The sequence below is a fragment of the Melopsittacus undulatus genome, chromosome 7 (genome assembly GCF_012275295.1).
Source record: "Melopsittacus undulatus isolate bMelUnd1 chromosome 7, bMelUnd1.mat.Z, whole genome shotgun sequence".
NCBI lineage: Eukaryota > Metazoa > Chordata > Aves > Psittaciformes > Psittaculidae > Melopsittacus > Melopsittacus undulatus.
This window is the reverse complement of record NC_047533.1, coordinates 71,710,933-71,737,562: the sequence shown is the minus strand read 5'-3', so window position 1 is coordinate 71,737,562 and position 26,630 is coordinate 71,710,933. Positions and strand designations below refer to the sequence as shown.

Genomic DNA, 26,630 nt, shown 5'->3' with positions numbered 1-26,630 from the left:
GAGAAGTAATATTCATAACTTTGGACCTGTAACAATGCGATGTTTAATCCTTAATTTTATGTTGATATGTAAGACAAGTATGCTCTGTAAAATAATAACGTAAATCTGTTCTGCAGTGTAAATAATCAGTTACCTAAAGGGCTAAAAGCTACACAAAGTAAGAAGTAAGCTTTCTATTTAAAACAAGTTAAAGATAAATCAAGAAGACAACTGAATTAGAAAGAGCTGCCAAAGTTTGTTATCCTTGTTGAGTGTTCACATTGAATGCTCACCATCCCCATACACTCATCTGACATGTGTTTGACATCGTCCTGAAGATGGGAGGTGGGAGGAGTGTCACTTCTGAGGAGCTTTGTATCTACAGCTAGTAAAATCTAGATGTACTGTTCTCCTGTACTCCCCAATCTGTCCTCACTTTCCCTGCCTTGTAAGCGCTGTCCTTGTGAATGTTAAGGCTCTTCTTTTAAAGCTCTCTTCTTGGTCTTGGTCTCACTTGAAGAGCTCACTTTATGTGCTGAAGATGATCTCAGGGCTGCAAGCCCCTTGGGCACCCCGGCTAGAAATCACAGGGTGAATGAAAACCTACCCACGCTGCTGACATATCCACATCCCTTAAGAATTAAGGGCCAGATCTCGTTCCTCGGCAGTGTTGCTGCACTACTAGTAGCACTTAACACTTAAAACCTGTCTTTTCGCACCAAATGAAGCTCTGTGATCCAGCCGGAACGAGTGCCCGGCCAGTGCAAGGCAGCGACACGCTCCAGATCAGGGCGCACTACCGGCAGGACGCGCCGCTCGATGAAGTTTGTCCCTCGGCGGCACCGATGGGAAGGGGCGGGCTAAGATGGCAGCGCGCAGCTGATCTCTCACGTGTGGCGGCCGGAGCCGGGCCGCGCTGGCAGCATGTCGGGCCGGCAGGGCAACAAGCTGCCCAGCAACCTGCCGCAGCTGCAGAACCTCATCAAGCGCGACCCGACCTCCTACACCGAGGAGGTGAGGGGCTGAGCGGGGGGCCGGGGTGGCAGTGTAGGGCTGGGGGGCCAAGGGGTGCCTGTGCCGCTAGCAGCTGACGGCCCTGTTGTGTGTGCTCAGTTCCTCCAGCAGTACCACCACTACCAGTCCCATGTGGAGATCTTCACCTTCCAACCGGACAAGCCGAGCAAGGAGCTGGCCGAGCTGGTCATGTTCCTGGCACAGGTAAGCCGCTGCCCCTCGGAAGGGCCGCTGTGACGCTGGCCTGGAGCCCACCACCAGCGTGGTGGCTATGGCAGGTTTTGCTGTTAATGTTGCCAGAGCTGCTGTAAAACTGTGCCTTGACTGAGGTTCCTGCAGCAGTGTTGTGTGTTCCCGGCAACATAAGTCTTGTGTTTGAGCACTTGGTACGAGTTTCTGAAAGCGTTTTTTAATTGTATTGTACCTCTTTCATTTGTGCATTATGAACTTAGTTTTGTGTGTATTAAAAGGTTACAATAGGATGATAACGACCTGTCTCCATGCAGGTTGCCCACTGCTACCCAGAGCACATGGCCAGTTTTCCCCAGCAGCTGAAGGAGCTGTTGTCCTACCACCACACAGTCCTGGATGTTGACTTGCGTATGGTAAGACCAACACTGAAAGCTGGTTTGAGCCCTTCTGTGGCTAAAATATGCCCTTTAGATGTGAGCTGAGAGCTTACAGTTCACTTTTTGATTTTTTAAGAAACGTAGAAACTGGTGAGTATTATAACGTTCTGGATCCGAATCCCTGTTTCTCTTACAGACCTTCTGTAAGGCTTTGATCTTGTTAAGGAACAAGAATTTAATAAGCCCAACGAGTCTGCTGGAGCTCTTCTTCCAACTGCTGCGGTGTCATGATAAGCTTCTACGAAAGGTAAGCTGTGCTTAAAATACCCACCTTGATTTCCAGTAGGATTTGCCTGACTTGCTGGAAGAGACAGAGCACTGGCAGGCAGCTCTTCTCCTTTCCTTGGTAATAAAATAGGAAAGTTGAAGTTAGTTCTGCTTGTGCAGCAGTTGGCAGAGGCACACTTAAGCTGTGTGTTGGGTTAACAATGGGATGTGCAGCTGTAAGTATCTTTAGCATGTCCTGTGTTTGGAATGGAGCAGCCTGGATGTGGCTGCAGGTGAAAACCCTAAAGAGGCTGCTGTCAGAATAGGTCTTGCTGAATTCTTTGTGAGGGCTTCGGAGGGAAACAACTAAAACCACACTAGCTGCTGGTTAAAGCTGTATTTTGGGGTGGTTTTTGCCACAGAAGTGGCAATACTTGCTTTCTGCCACCAGAATTGTTAAACTGGCCATTGGAACATGCCTGTGTGGAGCACGGGTTGGGAATTTGTAATACTTCATGGGGTTCATTTCCCTGCCTTAGTGTAAGTATGCTTTTCAAATACATGAAAATAAAGCATATGTGAGACTTGACAGGATAACTTCTTGTTTTTCCAGCTGTTAACTTAAACCTTAACTTGAGTGTCTCCCTTCACAGACTTTATATACCCACATTGTGTCGGACATCAAGAATGTCAATGCTAAACACAAAAACAACAAAGTAAACACAGTAAGTGTTTGGGTTTTCAAATGTAGTTCAGTTGAATCTCTTGATACCATGAACGACTTGCAGCAATAAATGCTTCCGAACTTGTTTCTTAGACACTGCAGAACTTCATGTACACCATGCTGAGAGACAGCAATCCCACTGCTGCCAAGATATCTCTGGATGTGATGATTGAGCTTTACAGAAGAAATATTTGGTAGGCTTGGCAGGCTCGTATTGCTTCCCTGGTTTAGCATATGCAACCACTCCGACATCACTTGTATCATGTAATGTAAAATGTAATGCAGGGGACAGTGACTTCACTATATTTTTATTTGTTCCAGAGGGGCTGTATTATGTGGAATGGGGTTTAGATGGGAAGAAACACTCTTGAGTGAAGTCTTGGTGTTAGTTAGGTGGAATACTTGATGTTTTAGTTGAAAATGGTATGTAAACTGTGTGTGTTACATCTGAAAGTGAAGCTGTGGGCAGCTGACTTCTTGGAGCTCTTGCACGTAAAAGCTGCTAAATTAGCATACAGCTTGTGAGGTACAGTGGGAGGAGGAATTTTGGTGTGTTTTGGTTTTGTGAAGCTTTACTGCTTTGCAAATCTAGTTGGAACATTGAGAGGATTGATTCTGATGGAGCTTCCTGCTTGTTAGGAGTCACATGGGAATTTTTCTGGGAATAACTTGAAGTTGCCAAACTTAAAGTGAAAGGTGATGTTTTATTTTATACCAGGAATGATGCCAAAACAGTCAATGTCATCACAACTGCCTGCTTTTCAAAAGTGACAAAGGTGAGAACACAAATCACTTGATGAAATTGGATGTTACCATTTTTCCTGCAGGTGCAATTTATTTTGTAATTGCTAACAAGCTTCACTGAGGATTGGTCTTTGTTTTAGTCTCAAATACCACTTGTATTGTGGGAGGAGGTGGTATTTGCTCAGCAGAAGTTGACTCTCAGTAAACCACTCTGGCTTACTCTGTGATTTGTTTTGCTTTCTGGTCATATCCATGCCTATAAAAAATTAGAGGAGACTTGGTATAACCTCAGATGTGGATGTAGGGGTGTTTTAAATACTCTTGTCAGTTTGTCCTGTCCTACATATGCTTACTTTGCTTTTCAGGTGTTAGTTGCTGCTTTGAAGTTCTTTCTGGGGAAAGATGAAGATGAGAAACAAGACAGTGACTCAGAATCTGAGGTATGTGATTAAATCTTCTCCTCTGTGTGCTTCAAACTTATCATAGTCCTGTCATCCTAGTGACCATTGTGTCTGCTTTGTTAGTTTTCCATCTTGTTTCCTCTAGCTGTTTCTATGCTTCACCAAAAAGTGCAGTGTTTCTGACAGCTGGCCCCATCTTATAGCAGGATGCCTTTGCTGTCTGTCTGAAGACTAATGCTAAGAAATCCTTTGCTTTCCTGAGTCTTGTTTTCCTTGCATTCTTTCTCAAGGATGATCTTCCCACGGCCAGAGATCTGATGATGCGCTATGCAACCAACAAGAAAACCACCAAGCGCAAGAAGAAACTGGAGAAAGCGATGAAGGTTCTCAAGGTGAGGAGTGCCTGACTTGGCAGTATTTTAGCTTAATTCTTCAAGTGCAGAGATCTTCTCGTTGTCCCAGTTGACTTAGATACCTTCTGTCATTTCTTCTAGGTAAAGGCCCTTAAGTGTTCTAGTGTCCACTGGCCAGGCATATGCTGTGCTTACCTGGAAGACAGCTGTTTTGAAACAGGCTTAAAGTCCAAGTTGTGGATTATTTCTGCTTTGGGTACCCTTTGTGTGGTCCCCTACTTTACAAAGTGTGTGATGTCTTAATAAATAAACCTTTGATATAGTTCCTGTTGCCTCTTAGGTTAGGTGGAAAGAAAAAAACTGTGTCTCTCTTTGTATGCAGAAACAGAAAAAGAAGAGCAAGCCAGAGGTGTTCAACTTCTCTGCTATTCACTTGATTCATGATCCCCAAGGTAAGCCTGCATTGTGTATTGTCATTTTCAAGATCGGTCTTAATCCTGGACTCTGAAGCTTAGACACAAGTCAGCAAGGACAGTGAGTGACAAGTAGACATGAATGTGACAATGTGATATTTGCTGTGTGCTTTATCCCAGAACTTCATAGCACTTGAAGAGAATAAGATCAGGTGTCTTTTGCTTGGTGTAGTGGAACACTTGTAGATAGTCAGACAAGGACGGAACAATATTACATCATCTGCTTGGGGTTGTTACAAATCAGGATGCAACTCTCCACCTCTTTGTTCTGTGTTTGAAGCCCATAAACTGGTAATTGTAGAGTAGTTTACTACAGCTTCCTTGGCTTACCCCCTTCAAAAGTGTATCCCTTTTTCTAGTGTGTTTGTCTAATAGCACTTGTCTTGGTCTTAGCCTCATCTAGTGAACCTCTAGGCATTTTGTTTTTTAGATGAACCAAAAATCTATCTAAAACCCCCTAGCTGTAAATACTGACCCTATGCTTATGATGCTGTGGAACTTCTGCTAGTTTTCTTCTGCTGAGCCTGTACACATCTTTGGACCTTTTTAGGCATGTGAGAAGAAAAACTTCCCCATTGGGAGCAGTGCTCTGGCCACCTTTAATTTCTTGTGTGGGAGGGCACTGGGGCTTAAAAACCCAAATGGAACTGACAGCCTTTATTAAAGGCTAATCCTGGCTGATTTCTGCCTTGTGCTTTTTAAGTCTACCACAAATCTCTTATTGCTTCTTCTAGACTTTGCAGAGAAACTGCTGAAGCAGCTAGAGAGCTCTAAGGAGCGATTTGAAGTGAAGATGATGCTTATGGACCTAATATCTAGGCTAGTCGGAATACACGAGGTAGATACTCTGTTAATTTTACAATGGTGTGATGGTAGCCAGCCTGGTTTGGGTGCTGGCATGCTATGGCTTTGTGGCTCTGGAGTATGAGGTTTAATTTTCCTCTGTGTTGAAAAGGGCAGATGTATGGTTAGTTAGTTGCCAGTGGGCCTCATGGAAGGGTGCAGTGGGATGGACTTGTGTGGGACTAAGTGACCTCTGTTAGAGAAAGCCTGTTGGTCTGGAACAGCTGAGCTGTCCCTAACAAATACAGGAGAGCATGTCTTTGTCAAGACCTGTGTGCTCCCGGGAGATTCTTCAAAGGAGAAAGGCTTTTTCAAAGGAGTCCAGCGATTGCTCATGTACCACACTCTGAGGTACAGCCTAAGTGTCATTGACATCACTGGAGTCTTTATATTTTGAGAGAGAAGATAGTGTCCCTGAGGCATACTAGTACACTGTAGGGTTGTGCAGCAGAGTGCCCTAATTTGAATGATGCACAGGCTAACAAGAGCTGCTCTGGATTTCACAGAGTTTGGGATTGAGCCTTCAGCTCCTTTGTGTAAGTCACTTGTTCATCTCCATGTTTATCAAATTCAGGATGTTAGAATGCACAATGCAATAAAACCGGAGGCATCTGGGGAGCATGCTGGGTTGTTTCACAGCATATTGGCCTAGGGTGGTGATCTCAAACTAAAAGGCAAGAAGCTAACCTGTTACATCTTTCTTGCAGCTTTTTCTTTTTAATTTCTACCCCTTTGTTCAGAGATTCCTACAGCCCCATCAGAGAGGTAAGTAGCTACTAATAGATAATGCTGCTGGTCCTGTCATCTCACATCTACAGTCACTTCTTAGAAGCAGTATTGTAAACAAATAGGCAGCAGGAGGTTAGTAGGAAGTACAAATACTCCACAGAGTTTTGGGTGAAGGAAGTAAAAGGCTATGACTGCTAGAAGTGCAAAGAACTTTGGACTTTTATGGAAGCTGTGTGTGCTCTGCTCCTGATCATGAGTGTTTGAGAAACTCAAGCAATGGAGTAAAGTGCATCTATTTGAGTCCCTGATTCCTTGCAAATCCTGACTAGTTAGCAAAGCTTGACTGCCTTTTGCTGCTTTGTTTTACTAGTGTTTTTCACTCTAGCTGTAGAGCATTTCTTTGTGTCTTGATTGGCTATTAAGGGCCTGCACTGCTGCTGGGGTGGAGACCAGGTGAGTTCCCTTGGTGGGAAAGGAGAAATAGTTGTCCTGAGTAACTTCAGGCTAAAATGGCTTTGAGACTTAGGCTGAGTGGTTTGAGTTGGCTGCTTTGGTGGATGCCTCTATTAGCCAGAGTGAGCTGCAGCAGTATATATTTGGCATCTTCTTCCCTCTTTTCTTCCAGAAGTGACAAAGATTCTTCTGTTTGCTGCACAGGCTTCGCATCAGCTAGTTCCACCTGAGGTCAGTACTCCACCTGTGCTTGATGATGTTAAAAATGGACAGCAGACCAGAACAGAACTGAGTGCATTCATGGGGAGGGGTAAAAGGGAATCTGGTCAGACCCTTAGTCTTTAAAAGCTTACTGTAATTTTGGCTACTTCAGCAAGTTCCAAGGGATTTTTTACTATAAAGGTGAAGAAGACCCAAACCCATGTCTTATGCCTTCACTTCTGCAAGAGAGAGCTTGTCTAGAAAATATTTACAGGTTATAGTGACAAGTCCTGAGCTCCTTCTGTGAAGATGTTCTGTTGGGTGTTAATATGTAAGAATTTTGCCAATTTTATTAAATATACATTGTCAATTTAACCTCTTTTTCTTCTTTTCAGATTATCCAGTCAGTGTTAATGACCATTGCCAACAACTTTGTTACTGACAAGAATTCTGGGGAGGTCATGACCGTAGGGTGGGTACAGAACAGTAAAAACCTGTGAAAATCTGAATGTTATGTTTTTTTGACTGACCTGCAACAACTTTTTCCTGTTATTTGTACTACTCTTTACAGAACCTGCTTGATTAAAAATGTGTTAGGACAGTATCTCAGCAGAAACCTCCCTTATTGTTGTTGGCAGTGGTTTAGATTCCTCAGAATGATGGGTTTCTGGGCTTACTGTTGTGGCTTCACTTTTCTGGATTTCATCATGGTGTGGGTTTTCTGCTTTCTGGTTTGATCTTCTATTTTTCTTGTTTCCTGGATACTGTTATTTCTACTTTGGGGGCAGAGCTTTTGTCTGTGAATTACTATATCAGTATATACCAATATATATCTATTCTCTATATACACACACACACATATAGTAGTATAAACTCAGTGAGTGGCTAGTGTCCTAGTTCAGGATTCTGAGTTTGTTTTGTGGATTAAATGCCACTACTGACAGCAGGTATAAATGTTGCTGTTAGTGAAACTGTTACATACTTTCTAGAAAGAACTACTTCCCTGACTTTCTAGTCAATGGCTGGAGAGTAGAGCAGGGGCCAAAGAGGGATGGTTTTTGAGAACCATGGCACAGAGCTCCTTGTCCTGTTCTTTCTTACTCTTTTGTATAAGGTTTTTCACGTTCCAGATCACTCAGTCTGTTGGTGGGAGCCTCTACCAGCTGTGGTGTTGACAAAATAAATCACTTGCCATTTTTCAGAATCAATGCAATAAAAGAGATCACTGCAAGATGTCCATTGGCCATGACTGAAGATCTGCTCCAAGACCTCGTTCAGTACAAGACTCATAAAAATAAAAGTGAGTATTTTACATGGGTATGATTTAAAAACTATTTTCCTATATTAGCTGGTTCTCCATAGTTACAGCCTTCACAATAGTGGTATCTTAATATTGTATTTCTTTCTGTGGGCTGAGAGGTACAGTTTTCTGTGTTGGTTGCATTTCTCTGTATTTTGAGAGTATAAATGTAGGAGACAAAATAATCAAGGGTAGTTATGGCAGGGAAACTAAGTGACAAAGCCAAAGAAGGCAAACACCTTGTTAATAACAATATAGCCTTAAGGAAGAGCTGGATCCTGCACGGGTGAAACTGGGGGGAGATTATAACTTCAGAAGAGGTGTGAGTGGGCTTTCGGTTTGCTCACAAGTCTGCTTTTCTGTATTTAATCCTAATTCCCTATTTTCTGGATAGATGTGATGATGTCTGCAAGATGTCTGATACACCTCTTCCGTTCCCTAAATCCAGAGATGCTGCAGAAGAAATTCAGAGTAAGTGTTGTTCTACGTGCAATCCACTAGCCATGAACACAGGCTCATGTTATTCCCCTGCCTTTCTGACATGGTGTCCTCTTATTTCAAGGTTCTGTTAGTTCAGATTTATCAAAGTCATAGACAGTTACGCAAGCCTGACCATCTTCCTAGAATGCGTTCAACATCCTAGTAACTAAAGATCTTCTCTTAGTTTATCAGGCAGAGTTCCTTTTGCACCCTCCTCTCCCCAGACTTTTTGATTGATTTGTGGACATTAAAACACTAGCCTGTTTAACATGTATTTTGTTAACTTACAGGGCAAACCTACTGAGGCTTCATTGGAAGCCAGGATTCATGAATATGGAGAACTGGATGCCAAAGATTATATTCCAGGAGCAGAAGTACTGGATGTTGAGAGTCAAAAGGAAAAGGGAGGAGCCCAAGAAGAAGGTTGGTCTTCTTTTCTTTACTACTTCTCTAGTGAGCATTGTTGTCACTGAGATCTTATTTGGACATAAAACTTGGTGTACGTTGACTTTATTTGTTGCTGTCACATGCTGTATGGCTTGCATGTAGAATCACAGAATGGTTTGGGTTGGAAGGGACCTTAAAGATCATCTAGTTCTAACACCCCTGCCATGGGCATGTCTGTGTCTGTCCAAGAAGGAGCTCTCATACTATCCTCGAATAACTGCAGTTTACCCAGTGAAGTTTGATAGTCTGTGTTGCTTGTTATGATAGATACCGAAGGATGGAAAAGCAGAGGGACAGATGTTTTACAGCTATGAAACTTCAGGTGTTAAGCTTCTCTCCCTAGAGGAAAGTTTTTGTGTATTATAGAACACTGGAAATGAACTTTGAAGTAGTATTTGGCAATCCAAGCTTAAATTTTATTTCCAATTCAAGCAGTTAAGCAGAATCTGTACTAACAACTCTCTGTGCTTCTTCCCCTGAGCAGATGGATGGGAAAGTGCTAGTCTGAGTGAGGAAGAAGATAATGAAGATGGAGAATGGATTGATGTGCATCACTCCTCAGATGAGGAGCAGAAAGAAGTAGTGAGTTCTATGTGTCTTCTACCCCAAATAAGTATCTTGGTAATATCAGACCAGATTATCTTGCTCCACACCTTGACATGGCTGCTCACAAATAACTATGCAGAGCTGTGGAGTACCTTGACCAGGATCAGTGGGGCTGAAGTACCCTTCAGCTCTTGTGCAGAAGTACCCATGTTGTTAGGTAAGGGAGAGAGTTTGGAAACTGTCCCAGGGCTAAACTCCTTCAGAGCTGTAACACTTATATGAGGTTCTTTTACTCACTCTGAAATGCTGAGTGGATCTTTATTCTAGTGCTACATGTTGGGTGTAAGACTATACAGAAACCTTACAGCTGGTTGTAGCATTTCCCAACAATATTGCCCCTACATAAGTATTTGGGAGGCAGGGGTCATGGATTGGGGCATAAAAATGGTTTGCAAGGCTCTGGATGACTATGGTTTGTACTTCTTTGAAAAGGCAGAGAAGATGAAGAGCATGCCCATAGATGAATGGAAAGCCAAAGCTGCAGCAGTCAGTACAAGCAGGCTGCTCACTCAAGAAGAATTCCACAAAATACGTCTTGCCCAGCTTTCCAAAGAAGTGAATTCTGCACCTGGCAAAGCTGCAAAGAGGAAATACATTGAAATAGATGAAGAAGAGGAGGAGGGCAGGTGGGATATGGACTACTGATGAGTTCTTTCTCTTCTCTGTGTCACCTGTAATCTGGTGATACTGCTTTTAACTGCAGCAGGGCACGGAGCAATCTCCTGGTGACACAAAGCGAAGAGCCACACAGCTTGGAACAGATCCTAGCTGGAAGATTTGTTTATATGTGGGAGAGAAGACAAGAGGGGCTGTTGGAAACCATGAGTCTCTTTTGCTTGTTCAGACCAATGGGCGGGAGGGGGGTTTATAGCAGTAGTTGCACAACTGTATCTCTGGAGTGCATAAGCTTTGTAAAGCAGGACTTGAAAACAGGAATGAGAGACTTGTGTAAGGGGTTGTCCCAGGCATGAGGCTTAGACTGTGAACAACAAGTGTTTGTGTGAAAGTTTATGGAAGGACAAGGGTGTAAGAGCTGAGTGAGAGACAAAGGTTCAAGAGGGCATCTTGTTTTACTTGCCAGGTGAAGTTTTGTTTGTAATGGCCTTCTGTTGGGTTTTTGTGTGTGTGCAGGGGAGAGCTGCTTTCACTCAGAGATATTGAACATCTGCACAAGAAGCCTAAATCGGACAAGGAGACCAGGCTGGCAACTGCAAAGGTGATGCTCTAACAAGAGATTTCATATCTTGTGCCTCTCTAGATCTAGGTTTGTGTTTATCTCCTGCACAAGGAGGAGGTGGTGGAGAGCATCTGTAAGAGAGGTGTCCACCTGCCATCTGTGTTTTGAGAAATGTTTTGTATAGTTTTATTCTGTTGTACCTTGGCTGTAACAAATTAACAGCCTCTTGCTGGTCACAAGTGACAATGAAAATAGACACACTCAATTTCCATTGTGACTTAAATACAGTCAGCATGGAAAAATGCATGACAAAGTCATACTCAACCTGCATTCATTGTTACTGCCATAGAACCTCTCGCCTTAGCAGATGATGTTAACTGTAGGGAATGAAAAATTATTATAATGTTGTCTATTTTAGGCTGGAAAAACAGACAGAAAAGAATTTGTGAAAAAGAAAACAAGAATTAACCCATTTGCCAGCTCTTCCAACAAAGAAAAGCAAAAGCACAAGAACTTCATGATGATGAGATATAGCCATAGTGTCCGGACAAAAACCAAGCGTTCTTTCAGGGAAAAACAGGTAATGTTTAATGTTGAAAGTAGATGGGCCGTTCTGAGAGTAAACTTGAAATGAAGTGCTGTCTATCCTGTGCCCTCAGTCATTGCTGCTGATTTTGACAGTTTAATTGCTGGAAAGGCCTTTGGGTGAGATGGCTTCCTGTGAACTCTGTCATGAGGAGGTAATTCAGAGATGGTCATGGTGAAGAATCCTTTTGTCAGTCTCTGCTTCAATGTGCATTGAGAACTAAGCTCAGTTGCCAAGTGATGTGTAGGTTAGGAAGGACATGATATGTTTGTTTTCCCTTACATAAATTGAAGATCATACTAGAACCCTGGATATAATACTGTGATAGAAGTAGCTTCCCTGATATGGAGGAGTGTTTTTTGAGATCAGCTTTTAGTATGTTTCTTCACTTTGTATTATTTCTTTGTCCTTTCACCCGTTACTGCCATATCATGGACTCCTCTGGCCTGGCCTGCCTCGGCTTTCAGGTCCTCTAACAGCTTGTTATAAATGTACTTAAAGCACAGACATGAATGGTACTTGCTATCTATCTGAAGCTGTTTAGGAAAACCAAAAAGGCTTCTGTTTAGATTGCCATAATATTTTCACCATGTGCAGCTCTCATTGGTGAAGCCCTGCCCTCTGCTGCTTCCTTAGCTCTGAGCTTGGCTGTGGCCCTTGGGAAAGGCTATACAAATGTCTATTTGACAGTCCAGTTATGGTGTGTTTCTGTAGGCAGCCGTACCAGGGGTGGCTAGAGGGATATTGGAAAGGCAAGGCAGAAACTCGAGGGGACAACTTATCTAACCCCAGGCACGTGGGACAGCACCGCTGCCAAGAGAAGCATGTGGACAGGGAGCCCCCTTCTCCTGTGGTGCCCCTCAGCTGGGCATCAGGCCCAAACTGTGTGTGGCAGCTGTTGCTGGAGCACTGGTGTAGGCATATTGCCTTGCCCTCCTGTGTTTCACCTTGGTAGCGTAAGTCAGTGCTAACAACAATATGCCTTAAAATCCTTTTATCTAACCTGGCAGATGGCCAGTCTAGGGCTTTACAGGGTGTTACACATTTGGACTCCTCTGAGCATGTTCCAAGAAAAACTTCTAGAATAATGTGGTTGTGTGGTGTTACTTTCCTGTGCTAGAGTGCATTCAGATGCTTCTTTCACAAAATCTCCTTTGAGTTGTTTCCAGGCTCATATCATTAGGGTAATGTATATTTGTCTGCAGTTCCTTGCCTTAAGAGTGGCAAGTGTGAAACGGGTTATAGACTCAGTAGAGAGATAATGCCTTGTGTGTTTCTGTTAAACAGGAAGACTTGGACTGATATCCCCTGTAGTCTTTTTATTTGCTATCATTCTGCCTTACCACAAATAAGGCTGACCATGTTCACCCAGCTCTCAGACACACAAAGTCACAAACTGACAATCCAGGCACTTAGAGGAAACTGCTGTTACAGTGATTCTTATGCTTGGCTCCCTTTTCCTAAAAAGCCACCTTGAATGGTTTCAGTACTCCCCACTAATGTTTCAAGTTTAAATGTGACAGCTAAATGGTGAAAGAATAAATACGTCATTGTTTTCACAGGAAGTTAGGCCACAGTGTCAGTTGTGTGGATCATGATATGGAAATAATCGTTTAAAGTGGATTGGAGTACTACAGTTGTAGGACACTGCTATGCTTCCCGCTTTGGTGGTAGAATAAAACAGACTATTGTCTATAAATTAGATATAAGGAAGAAATTCTTTACTGTAAGGGTGGTGAGGTACTGGAATAGGTTGCCCAGGGGGGTTGTGAATGCTCCATCCCTGGCAGAGTTCAAGGCCAGGTTGGACGAAGCCTTGGGTGATATGGTTTAGTGTGAGGTGTTCCTGCCCATTGCAGGGTGGTTGGTACTGTATGATCTTGGGGTCCTTTCCAACCCTAATTATTCTGAGTCTATGATTCTGTAGCATAGTGTTGGAACCCCTAAAAACATGTCTGAAATACACACCAAATCTCTGTCTAGAGTCATAGGGCACTTGTAAAGGTTTCTAGCATCCCTCCTTCCCACCTTGAAAAGAAGCTTTGTAATACTCTTTCAAAAAATGCCATTTAATCCTACTTACTGCTCAGCTGAAGTTTTTTCTTGATCTCATCTAACTGAACATGAGTCAGTGGAAGGACAGTTGATGCTAATCTAATCTTCCTCATTATCTAGGGGTTTCTAATGATGTTATAAAACCTTTTTTCTTTTTTTTTTGGAAGCCCCACTCTTTCTTGAATTGTACTACTGACTTTAGCTAAATACCCACAGCATTTCTGTCACCTTAGTCACTAGCATTGGCCAGTTACACTCCCAGTTTTAGCTGATAAACTGCTAGTGGTTTTTTTTTGGGGTGGAAAAAACCTAAGAGGGCTGTTGATGTGAGTGTTGCTGTCTCCTTACCTGAATATTCCCCTCTTGTTTTCTGTTTAGCTGGCTCTGCGAGATGCACTTCTGAAAAAGAGAAAACGGCTGCTGAAGTAACAGAACAGTAAGGGAGAGGAATATTTCATCACCCTTGAAGAAACAGCCCTAGAAATGCTTATTTCCACCCACCACTCCCCTAAAAGGGTTGAAGGGACTCAAATGCCTTAATGATTTATCTCTGTCTGTTCTGTATTAAACTGAACATGCTCAAGCTGTTGGAACTGCATCTCTAGGACAGATGGAAGAGGCTTTAATCCTCACAGGATTTTCTTTCTTTTTTTTTATAATTGCAAGGTATTGCTTGTCTTGCATTGAATACGATTTACTTACACCTGGGTTTGTATGTGTAAGTATGAGAACACAAAACTCATGATAAAAGTATTTTAAGCAATTCATAAATAGATCATTGGAAGGAAAAATAATGTGTGTGTATGTAATGTGTGTGTGTGTAAGGTGTGTGGCTGTCTTGGGGACATGATTCTGCAGACACATCAGTGTGCAGACACATCAGTGGCTGGTTTTTGCCAGTGTAATCATAATAAAAGCAATTTTTTTCTAATACAGGTAAGTTCAAGTGAACAGCTAGGGGAAAGAGCAATCTCATTATGGCTTATGGAGAAAGCAGGAATAAAATGAGCCTATTGGAGGCAGTTTTCCTGTTGCCATTGAAATAGAAACGTGTTATTACACACAGGCAATCTAAGGAATCTTCCGTTGTCAGTACCTGTTGTGGGGGGAGTTGCTGTTGTCTGATTTCTGAGGTATGCGTGAACATAACATTGATCTTTGGGTTCTTTGTCAAAAGTAACTCCTGCTTTAGCCAGAACTCAAGGGGTTACTGGTCGCACCATCCTTTCTCAAATGCTGTTTGAAATGGTTTCCTTGTGGGGCACAGTATAATGGAAAGCATTCAATGGGGTACTTATTTCCTTTCATGGGAAAGCAGGTCAATGTTTGTCCCACCTGGGAGTTCACTTAGCTTAGCTATATTTATGTTTAATACTCAGTTGTATTTCATTCCTGTTAGTTGTTTTATTTGTGGGTTGTTGTCACATCTTGCTTCCTCAAGCCGAAAAGCTTATAGAGGTGGAGGGGAGATAAAGAGCAAATGTCACTTTTAATTAAATGCTTCTTCTGAGGACAAGGCAGGGATTGTGACTTGGCCTAATAGCAAGTGGAGGATGTGTAGGTGAGATCTGGAGATGCAAATGCAGAGGAGCAATCCTATGGGGCTGAAGAGACCACTAAAACAGGAGACACACTTCCATAAACTGCTCTTTCACTATTCTGTTTTTGATTGAGGAACCAAAGCCCCTTTCCCTGGATGTGCAGCTATCATAAAACCAAAGAGCTGGAGGGTGAAAGGGGGGGGGACAACTACGTTTTATACTCCTTATGGCAAGTGTCTAGTCTCCCTTTTCCCTCTTGTTTACCGCAAGCGGAGAGCTATGGGCCGTGGCTCTCCCCTCCCCTACTCTATTGAACTTGCCTCTTCCAAGCTCTCAGCCAGACCCAACCGCGGAGCACTGCACTGCAGGCACTGACCGCTCGCTTACCGCTGGGTTCTTTCCGCTGCAGTGCACCCGCTCTCCTCACTGCCTGAGGTAACACCACAGGGGGCGGCCGCCGCCATGTCCCGGCCCTTCCCCTAGGCCCGCCCCGAGGCCTGCGGCCGGGGCCGGCGCTATGTGGTGGGGGTCCCGGCTGTGGGGGCTGCTGGCGCTGCTGTGTGGGGCGGCCCCGGCTCCGGCTCCCCCCTCGGCGGCCCCGCTGCTGTGTAACGTGAGCCTGGACAGCCCCGCCGAGCAGCGCTGGCTGCCGGTGCTGAGGCACTTCGACCCCGAATTCCTGCGCGCCGCCGTCGCACGGGTCATCGGGTGAGTGCGGACGGGGCAGCCGCGGAGAGGGGCGTGAGGTGGCGGCGGCGGAGGGAGCAGCCAGGGCTGCTTCACTCCTCACAGCCGCGGAGCCCTTGTCCGGCCGCCGAGACCCGGCAAGAGGGTGAAGGGATGCGGCAGGGCTGCTGAGCTGCGCGGATCCCAGGAATTTAGGGCGGCTTGAGGTTAACTTAGTGCGTTTGCATTGTTCGGACAGTTAGGAACCTGTCAGAGGCATTAGGGTTGTGCAGGCTTCTCGGGGGATGTGCAGAAGCCTATGGGACTTGGAGAGGGAAGGGATGCAGGGGTGTCTGATGTAGCTTGGGAGAGGCTGGGGATGAGCGGCTGCCAGAGGAGTGTCGGACTGCTGAGTGTAAGGTGCAGACCTCTTTGTTTCTGTCTCAGCTCATGCCTTGAGTGTGTTTTGCAGTGAAAGGGTACCAAAATGGGTCCACGAAGTTATTCGATCCGTAGCAGTGGAATTGGAGTTCCTTATGCCACAGCCCTTCGCGGGGGAAATGCTGGGACTGTGCAGAGCCCTGGGAATAAGTCTTGGCGATGGAGTCCTGCTTAACTTTGCCTACGAATCTACTGCGTAAGTGGTACTTACAGGATCTGGTAGGAAAGGATGCTGAGAGTCATTTTAGCTCCATCTGGGACGATGCATTGAAAGGCAGGTGTAGACATGTGGCAGATTATTTGCGCTGTTAATTCTCATACTGTTTCCTATGTCCAGCTGGAAGGTTTCATTCTCATTAGGCAGTTTGTATCCTGAATTGTAAGAGGAATGCAAACCGTGTTTTTATCTGCTGATAAAGGTAATATATAACTGTCTAAATAAATGGAGGTATAAGAATAATTTTTGCTAATCAGGAAGGACCACCAATTCAAAGTATTTGTGTTCATTTGTCTTTGACCCTGTAATACACTCCTTTGTCATTTAAATTGTCCACTTTCACTAAAAAGGAAACTAGAAACTGCAATCTAGTTATTTTAACCTTTTGTCTGAGATCAGATTGCTTCCCAGCCGCTTTCTGGGGGAATGTTCTCAATGACTGTGTAATGTAATCTTTGATTTGCACAATGGAAAATGGGTGTAGTATCTTTATGATAGAAAACAAAGCATCAGTGGAAAGAATACTCAGTTTTGTTGTCTTTTTTCCCCCCTACAAGCATATTCAGGAGAGTAATAAACACTTGGTGTTGCCCGTGAAGAGCCTAAAAGTATTTCTCCATATAGAATCAATATAGGTTGCTCTAAAAACCAGGCACAGTATTTTGATTATGATTTTCTTACCTTCTGGTATTTGGTGAAAGCAATCTTTCTTTTAATAGGCATTAATATCACATGAGGCAGTCATTTAAATGTTGGCTCTCTTAGTACTTCATAAGGGATGGGCATCATTCTTAGCCCTGGGTAAAGCTCATGAGATTTTATGTTTCTCAACCTTAACATTACTAATGAAAAGCATCATCTGGGAGCAAAGTACTTGTTTGCAGGTGTTTTTCCCTTTGCAGTTTGAAAGGCAGTGCTGGGTATCACTGGAAGGACATAAGCAGAGAATCCTAAAATCATTATTTGGAATTCCAGCCCATTTCCTGTTCTAGAGAGGAGGTTAGGTCATTACCGAGATGGCTGACACCTTAACAACAGCTGAAAGAACTTTGTTTGATCTTTTTATCTCGTTGTGATTAAAAGTGTGAGTGGAGTCCATACGGAGATGAAATAATGTGCAATTGTCAGAATGAAATCCAGGATGTTGTAGACTGATGCTTTGTGGACGTTTTCAGATGTTGGCTTTTCATCTCAATTCAGATGTGAAATAATGAAACTGGAAATAATGAAGTAAAATGAAACAACGAATGTTTTCCAACTAGAATTGCTGCTTCCTACCTGGTCTGTAATATGTGACCTGATAAATAATGGACAGTTTTGTGTGCTAGACTGTGTGGAAGAGGACTTTCCCTCATGAATATTGTGCATAAACCTTATGGAGTGTTGTGTAGTTATACAGAGCTTCAGTCAAACCATTCTTATCCCCCCCTCCCCTCCGGTTTTTTCCAGTTTTAAATTAAAACCTGTCAGAAACCTTACCTGAAAGTGCAGGATGAGACTGTTCTCTCAGGCTGGGCAACATAGGTGTTAATGCAGACTCCTAGTTGTATGCTCACATTAGTAAAATACTTTGCAGAAGATAAACTCAGTTGCTCCTTCTGAAACGTTACCTAGTTTAACTGTAATATTGCAAGTGTTGTCATAGCCTTGTCTGAAATCATTCTTTCTCCTTTTTGTTTGGGAAGGTTCTGTACTAGTATTGTCGCTCAGGATGACAAAGGAAACATTTACCACGGTCGGAACCTGGATTATGATTTTGTTGATATTTTAAGCAAGATAACAATTGATGTGCAGTTTATAAAGAGCGGACAGGTATGATCTGTGGTTGACTTGGCTGGGTGATACTCCATGAAGGAACATGGTACGGTCATATGGCTGCATAGGCAGCTGGGATTTAATGTAGGAATGTGGTTCGCATCCCAGGTTTAATGGATTATTAGAGTGCTGCTGTCACTCTCTCCAGGACTGTGGGATGAATGCTGTGTTTCTTTGCTTTCTGGACATTCAGCTTGTGATGATAAACTGGAACAAGTAGAAGAACATGATCTGGTATCTCAAGATCATTATTTGGAAGATGTTGAAGGAAGGAAATGTCAAGATAGTAAGAGAAATACTAGAGAATAGAGAACAGAGATCAGTCTGGGCAGGGACTGATTCTAAGGCTTTTTTTTTCCTGAGGCCTTGTTAATTTTTGTGACTAAAGTGTGTTTCTTAGAGAAAGAGTAGAGTTTGCTACTAGAGAATGTTGCTTGTATTTTAAGTAGTATTCTGTTCCAGCATGCTGACATCCTGCGTCTTTCCTGTTTTCAGGTAGCATATCAAGGCACAACATTTCTTGGTTACGTCGGGTTATGGACTGGACAAAGTCCACACAAGTTCACAGTCTCCGGTGATGAACGAGGTGAACAAATCTGTCTTCGGCACTTGATGTAACATACACTGTTTTATTGATCATTGCCTCTTTTGGCCCTTCTCTCATATTCTCCTGGAGGGAAAAATACGATTAAGGAGCTGAAATTTAATGTCTCATCTTGCCCTCAGGGAGTGAAAGCACACATGCTGCCAGGTTTTGGCAGTTGCAAAGGAGAGAAGGGTTTGTTTGCCATCACAGTGTTATCTGAGCTTTAAAAGTGTCACAGGAGGCAGAGGACTTTAGGGAAAGCTGTAAGAGACAAATAATGGGGTCTGTTCAAGAGAAGTAACTGGAGATGGCAGAGTAGAGACTGGGAAAAAAAGTCCCAGTTGTGTAGAGCAAATAAATGCTTTCCTACTTCTCCGTCCTTTGCTCTTTATTCTGCATTTCTCTGTCCACATAAGGCAGCTTGAAAGAGGATGGGAAGAGAAGGGTAACACAGATGTAGGGTAGGGGCAGCAGGGCTTGAGAGAATGCAAGGAGGTGCTGGGAGGGCAGCTGAGGACAGATCCAGTAGTGGAAGAAAGTTGAAAGATGTCAGTACTGGGAACTAAGACCTGTCAGTAGAAGGTCTTGTAACAGGAAGGCAGAGGAAGGGTCATTGTCTTTTGCATCAGCACTTCAGTTTCACAGATACTAATAGTTATGTCCAACTCAGACCTTGGGTTTACCTCTTCCATCCTGTCCCCCCTCTTTTTTTTATTCTCTTTTTTTCCTTTCTTTTTAAGCAGCAGCTACTTTTTGCCGTTCTTTCTTAGCTGTTAGAACTGGAAACAGTGTAGTCTGAGTTAGGACCAACATCTAAAGCAACTGTTTATTTTTCATGTGTGATTGTGGTAAGCATTTTTCCTTGTCTTTTGAATACTCTCTTTTAATCAGACAATCTTGTTTCTGAACTCAAAATTTACAGAAACGAGTATGTGAACTACAGCTGCCAAAGGGGTTGACTTTAAATTAGGGTGAAGGTTTATCAAGTGACAAACATATTGTTTCTGCTGGGTTTGTGTGGTTTTGGTATATGAATAATTATAAAATGTATGTGCTGTTTTTCTCAAGGACACAAACACTATTGCTACCTCTTTTTTAGCTGTTTCATGATTTCTTGGTAATTCTTCCTGCTGTAGTGTTTCAGTAAGATGACTAATGAGGTGATTCATGCTAATATTTGAGCTGACGGACAGAGACAGTTATATGAATACAAGATTTTTGGAAATAGCTATTACAAAGTGCTAGTGCTGGTTCCAGTCACTTTTGACTTTTTTATTGCTTAGTATTCAGCTATGAACAAAACCAGTTTAAAATCTGAGCAGCTGGCAAGTGATCAAAACAGGAATGAACATGATATTTTTGACTGAAATTGCTAGCACTGGTAAGTTCTGAGTGCTATTGTGTGTCCTCTGTACAGTGCTGAGTGCTGTCGTCTTTATTGTCCACCGTACCTCAGACTCCTCATTTTACAGCACCCTGTTAAGGCAGCTGGTCACAGGAACAGTGTAACTTTTGGTAGATGATCAAAGATAATGATGACCCATGTTGTTACAGGTCTTTCTGGAAGACAGGGGTGGTAATCTGGCTGCTGTGGTTGAACTTCAGTTGGGATTATGTTGTCTATTTATTATTACCTGGATGTAATGCACTTTGTTAGCCCTTCTGAAGTGTTGACATTTTATGGTGATAGGCAGCTGCCCTGTTTCACTGATATAGCTGTCTGTGGTAGTTCAGTATCTAATGATACAGAAAGGTGAGCATTGAAATACAGATTTTGTAAACCGGGGGTTTTCCAGGGTATGTTAGCCTGATTCTGCAGCACATTTTATGTGTAAATATCAGTAAAGGAATACAGTAGCAAAGGAGTACTATCACCATTCAGTGTTATAAACAGTGAGCTTGAGATGGTACAGAGGCTCTGACTGTTTTCAGATGGTGTGTGCTTTGTTAGTCAATATGAGCTGCCTAAATTTGATGGTTTTACCATAGTGGTGTAGTTAGAGAATGAAAGAATTTATTGCACTGCTCTTTTGTAAGGCAGTAAGGGAGAGATTGCAGAGCTAGAGACGGGAGAAGAAGGCAGGAGGATAAATTTCACAGAGCATACATAACATGCATGTATAGTAATTTCTTTTCCTTCTGTTTTTCTAGAGGGTGGTGGATGGTGGGAAAATGCAATAGCAGCTTTTCTGAATCGGAATTACCCTGTCAGCTGGCTTGTCCGAGATGTAAGTGCCCCGAGTTATTTTCTCATATTTCACAGTGACGTCGTTTGTACTCACAAACCCTTAGTAAATCTGATGTTACACCTTTTAGTTTCACATAAATTCAATAAATTGATGCATTTTGTGAGATTCATTTTGAATAATTCCATTTGAATTTCACGTGTTTTCTGCTTTTTAACCATATACATATGTGTACATATGTGTGTGTATATGTGTCTGTGTATTTACTGTCTGAGTATTTGCAAAGCTGGGGTTAGTGAGTTCATTCCCAAGCTCATGTTCATATGCCAGTCAGTTTGGAAAGCTATTTTCAGAGAAATATTTTCAAGTAGCACTTCAGTCAGTTTCAAAAAAGCTGGACCCATTTTCCTGTTTAAGATGTCCCAGTGCTCACTTTTGTGCCTGACCATGCTCTGATCTCTGGTTCACTGTGATCTTCTTTTTGTTATAGACCCTGAGCAGAGCAGAGGACTTTCAGTCAGCTGTTCTCAGACTAGCTGGCATTCCCATCATTGCTGAAGTTTACTATATTGTAGGAGGTGTTTCGCCCAAAGAAGGCATGGTCATAACGAGGAACAGGAAGGGGCCAGCAGATCTCTGGCCTCTTGATCCTTTAGGTGGAGCGTAAGTAACAAAACCCATTTTGTTTTGTGTTCTTTTTCATACCCCCTCCTGGGTGATTGGTAAGGTTAGTGACATGGCTTTCTCAAGAGGTTCAGGGTGTTGCTTATTAATGCTTACAGCTGGACAGGAAGGCTTGAAAGCCTCTTCAAGGAGCCCCAGCTCCTTCTCTTTGAGAAGGAGTCGCATCACCTTACCAGGTTGGGGCAGTCTGGAGGGTTAAGGGTGGAAAAAGCATCCGTATGTGCTAATATTTTTAGCTATATTCTAAAGGAGGCCTTTCCTGTCCATCTGCCAGGTATTGCACCGGGAATGCAGCAATTCCCAGGTAGCTTTTACTTACTATGGTAGAAGGGTTGAGGGCTCAAAAATAACTTTCTATACATTTTATTGACATCAGCAGTGTAATACATGAAGGAGATTCTAAATAGTTGCCCTGTGGTGAAAAGGGCACTTAGTGCATACAGTCAGTCAGTAAGTACTGGCTTACCCATGGCCAGGTGTCCTGTTAGCTTTGTGTACTCCCAATGGAATGCTGCTGGCTGCATCATACCCATGGTCTCTTCCCCAGTCATCTCTTTAAAGGTCTGATACTGCTCTTATAGCAGTCAGCAGTGCTTTTGTCACTGAGGCCAGCAGGAGTTCAGAGGTTGCTCCTTTTTCATTTGTGTTCAGTGTTTTATGGTACAGGCCACTGGGTACTAGCATAGGTGTCCTTGTGCTGGCATGAAGTACAGGAAGGAGGGTTTTTAGGGAGGTTTTCCATTTTGGCAAGACAGAGACACCAAGTCTTGGCCTTGATTAATGACCTTTTGCCTTTTGTTTGCTTTTGTATCTGTTTGTTGTGTTACAGGTGGTTTCGTGTGGAGACAAACTATGACCACTGGACTACCCCTCCTCCTTTTGATGATCGAAGGTGAATTTAGTTTGGAGCTCTGTGGTGAGGTAACACTGTTATTTTGAAAAGGCTTAGAGGTTTGAGTGTTTTCCTTTCTGAGGAGGTGTCAGCTCCTTGAGCAGGCAGCTTACTCTGTTTCTGTAAAGCCACTCAAAAGGAAACAGATAAAGTAAGGAGTGAAATTCACAGATGCCAGAGGAAAGTCTGTGTGGCATTGACTGGCATAAAAGATGAGAAAATTAAGGCATATACTGAAAATTACTTTATAAAGCAAAGTTTAGTAAAAGTTAAAGGATTTAGATTCACAGTGAAGAAGTATTTGGTGATGCTATGAAGGTGCTCGCAGACATCACAGAGTCTTCAGGCTGGGTAGTATGCAAAAAGCTGTCGGCACATTACTTGTTGGTCTGTACTCAGTGGTGTAGTAATAGAGTAGCTACAGTGATGTGAGTCTAGATTCAGTCACACAGAATTCTGGATTATTTAAGGCCAAGGAAGACTTCTCAGTGTAAAGACATTTAGTGAGGAATTTTTCACATTGGTGCTTTGTAGCTTTTGGAACAGTAAAATGTGTTTAATAATACTGCATTGCTTTCTTCCAGAACTCCAGCTATCAAAGCTCTCAATGCTACTGGGCAGCACAACATCAACTTTGATACCCTCTTTAAGGTATTTCTTTTAAATTCTGCATTGTGACTTTGACTTAAAATTTCTTTCTTGAAGCAGCAGTGCAGTTGCATTCTTGTCAGGGTTTTAAAGGCTGTATTGGCAAGGCATGGTGACAAAGGTGTGCAGTACAACCATCTCTGGAGAGCTAAAGACTGATAAGTTTGTTTGCTAAAGTATTTCTGAACTCACTTGCCTGGGCATTTTGTAGTAGCCTGCCAATCTAAGTAGAAAGAGGTGAATTCCATCAGCATCATCTTTGTGCAGTTCTTTACTTCAAGCACAATTATAAATATGACTGTAGGCAGATAAAGTGTTAGGCATGAGTGATATTTACCAGTGAGTTTGGGGAACTTAAATGTTGTGTATTTAGAGGGGTTTTTGAAAACGTTTTTGTAAGATGGTCTGATGGTAAAACCCCCAACAACCAGCAAGAGAAATCCCTGAGTTTGCATTATTCCTTCTCATAACTTCACCCTATTGCTGTCTCTAAATAGCCTTTTAATTCCCTCTTCATTTACCAAAATGACAACTCTTCAAACTTTCTGTACAGGTGTTGTCAGTGAAGCCAGTCTTAAACAAGTAAGTACTGGACCCAGAGATGTTAATCAGTGCCTCCTGCCATACCTCTGGCTGCTTTCTACTCAATCACAAACCTGCTTAGGATATTCCTATGTGTCTGTATGATTATCTTGTGGTTTTCCAGCTTAGATTTTTGCTTGTGGATATGATGCTGTGTTTTACTTCCACAGCACTCTTGCTCTTTGGTCTGTTACCCCAGCCAAGAAACCACACTTCATCAGGCTCAGCCTGGTGAAGGGAAGTTCCTTTGTAGAAGTAAAGCAAATGACTGCTTAGAGGAGGAACTGAACTTTCTGCTAAGTCATTTGTGCCTTGCACTTTTGGAACCGCAGGATTTGTGTTAACACTGAAAATGGCTTTCTTTGGAGTTTCTGATGTAGCTTTGCTTGATGTAGAAAAAGGAAGAAAATAGTACATGGGAACATAGCTTTTAGGTACCACATACTGGATTTTGGAGAGATTTATTTCAGTGTACCATTTTTGTTCTGCACCTTTGTGGGCTTTCCTGTTTTGTTTTGCTTTTATATGGAGCTCAATGTGTTCTCTAGATCGGTTATTGGCATGAGAGCTTGGTAATGGCTTCTTCAAGGTTAATACCAGGATTCCTTCTCCTCTGTTATATAAATGTGAGGAAATTTGGAAAGGAGAAGGTTATATCTGTGTCACTGCTAAGGTCAGAAGTACCATTTTTTTTAATACAGTGATAAAATGGATGTAGAAATACAGTTCTCAAGTGGGGGGAAAAATACTAAAAATTTGTGCCAGCAAGCTTTATTTTTGTCCATTTCCTTCTCACTTTTTCTAACCCTTCTGTACCTAAGCAGAACATTTGTTTTCACTAAAAGTTGTTCTTCTGCTTTGCTAGTTTTAGAAACGAACCTGCTTGCCTTTGGAATGTCACTCACTCACTCCTTACCTCTTTCTCTGCCAGTAACACGGTGTATACCACAGTAATGAGCGCTGCCCTTCCAGAGAAGTACCAGACCTGGATCAGAACTGACACGTGAAGAGGTGTAAGTAGTGTGCTGGTACTCCCAGGTACTTGCACTTAAATAAAAATGTCTGAAGAGTCATTGAGGGACAAAGCACTGAAGTAGCACTCAGGTGACTTAGGCTGAATTCCTGCTTCTCCCCTTGGTTTTCTTATTGACCTTGGGTAAATACCTTCCCTTGTTGTTGTAATGATCCGCAAGTATTGATGTTCCTTGCAAAACTCTTGGAGATTATCATAGGAAAAGTGCTTTGCTAGAGAGGAGGGGTTGGCTGCTGTTGTGACCTAAGGGGAGAGGTTCCCTCTGTGCACATTCTTGCTATTATTTTTGCCAGTCTCCCCACTCCTATGCCTGCATGCCTGCAGGTGGCTGATTGTGACAGGAGGCCCTGCCAGAGCCAACCTAATCCCAGCAGGAGGGGTTGGTGCACTTGGCAGCAAGAAAGGTGAAGCCTAATTTGTGACAGCCCCTTGCAGGTGACTGAACATGAGCATCCTTTGAGGGGTTTGTCCTGTGAGCCTGTGGAAAAAGTTGAAGCACTTAAATGCCCAGGGTGCCTCTTGTAGTAGCTTTAATGTGTTCAGAGAAAGGTACTGGGCTATGTTGTTTCTGTTCCAAGAAGCTCTGGCTGTGTGGTCTTGGCAGAAGCATGAGAAGCTCCTGTTCCAGTTTGAATAGCTTTTAAGATTATGACTAGTATTATATTTGTGGCAGTTACGTTGCACATGTGATTGTAGCAAGAGCAGTTCTGTTCTCTTAGGGATTCTGACAAGTTTGTTTCTTAATTCTATACAAAGCTGTGCTCTCTTCTGAATCTTTGTTTGTTTTGGGTTTTTTTAGTTCAACAGACGAAATGAGTGAAAAGCTAAAGCTTTCCAAGACCAGCGTATGCTTTTAAAATCACCTTCACAAGCAGTACAGTTGTTCTGGCTTATTAAGTATGTGAACCTTTGAGGAACCAATGGCTTGTTGGCTCTTTGAAGTGTTGCAGGTGATACTGTTGGTGAACTGTAATGAAAGTTTGATTGACTTTATTGGAATTACTTTGTAATTACTAATTGTAATTTACTAGCAGCTGTTGATGGCTAAAAATTACTTTTACTGTTTTTGGAAAGGGTTGTGAAATGTATTGATGTGCTGACTAATAAAAAACCCTGTATTTTGCATGGCCTGTAGGTTTGAATATAGTGAAATAAACATATGCAGCTGATGGCTTTTTTTGTTTGTTGGGTTCCACTGTGACTGCATCTTGAATTTGGGTATTTCCTGGGAGCACCCCAGAAATACTGAAGGATTTAAAGAGTCAATACCAGTGGATAACTTTACATAAAGCTCAGAGGTCCCATTCTTCACTGGACAAAATTCCTCCTAATGCCAGTTTCCCTGAGAGAAGGACGTGTGATCAGAGAGTTAGGTTGGAGCACTGTTTCCAGGTATGTGCAATGTTGCCTTGGAGTAATTGTCCACTGGTTATGCAAACAGTTCCTGCTACAGCTTTCTGGGGTTGTGGGCCCTTTATCTCCTTGGGCTGAGTCTGGCTGAGTGTCATAACCTACTTACCTGCATCCTTTGCTTCTGCTGGGATAAATGTGCTGCCAGCTTTGCCTTGTCCCAGTTTGTACGTGTTAGGAGTAGTGTGCTAGAACAACACATTGGAAAGAAAGGGAATTTCAGGAGGAAGATGTAAATGACAGTAATCACGATGTCTCTCGGATTCCAGAATGACATTGTGTAATTTACAGAGATCCCAGCAGTTTATGTAACAGCCACCCACAAGTGAAGACAAAAGGATCCTTACAGGTGTAACATCATGTTGACCTCAGCAGTGTTAGGCTGATTATCTTCTCAGTGGTATATAAACTTAATCAGGTGTATTTGTTTTGATGTGTATAAACACCTCTGGAGTGTGTCAATATTTGGTAGCTATGAATATTCAGGATGCAATTGGCTGCTCCTGTTGGGTTTTTGTTTCATCAGCT

At 42.8% G+C, this 26,630-nt stretch overlaps 2 protein-coding genes across 2 annotated transcripts; both read left to right on the top strand.

Annotated features, from left to right (window-relative positions):
* The first annotated feature begins 839 nt into the window (after positions 1-839).
* On the top strand, positions 840-13,984 carry SDAD1 (SDA1 domain containing 1). The gene is made up of 22 exons (XM_005142731.3): positions 840-993; positions 1,093-1,197; positions 1,500-1,598; positions 1,759-1,869; positions 2,483-2,554; positions 2,647-2,747; positions 3,272-3,329; positions 3,663-3,737; positions 3,989-4,090; positions 4,434-4,503; positions 5,259-5,362; positions 6,075-6,132; positions 6,722-6,780; positions 7,146-7,222; positions 7,953-8,050; positions 8,445-8,521; positions 8,821-8,953; positions 9,462-9,559; positions 10,016-10,209; positions 10,715-10,799; positions 11,179-11,340; positions 13,780-13,984. Exons 1-22 carry the CDS (start codon positions 904-906, stop codon positions 13,828-13,830), a joined length of 2,079 nt encoding a protein of 692 aa, XP_005142788.2. The 5' UTR covers positions 840-903; the 3' UTR covers positions 13,831-13,984.
* Positions 13,985-15,446: 1,462 nt separating this feature from the next.
* Positions 15,447-25,859, top strand: NAAA (N-acylethanolamine acid amidase). The gene is made up of 11 exons (XM_031043397.2): positions 15,447-15,650; positions 16,081-16,245; positions 17,952-18,078; positions 18,577-18,667; positions 20,819-20,895; positions 21,344-21,516; positions 22,367-22,429; positions 23,014-23,080; positions 23,631-23,659; positions 24,591-24,672; positions 25,492-25,859. The coding sequence occupies exons 1-10, from the start codon at positions 15,460-15,462 to the stop codon at positions 24,664-24,666; spliced, it is 1,059 nt and encodes a 352-aa protein (XP_030899257.2). The 5' UTR covers positions 15,447-15,459; the 3' UTR covers positions 24,667-24,672; positions 25,492-25,859.
* Positions 25,860-26,630: the final 771 nt, after the last annotated feature.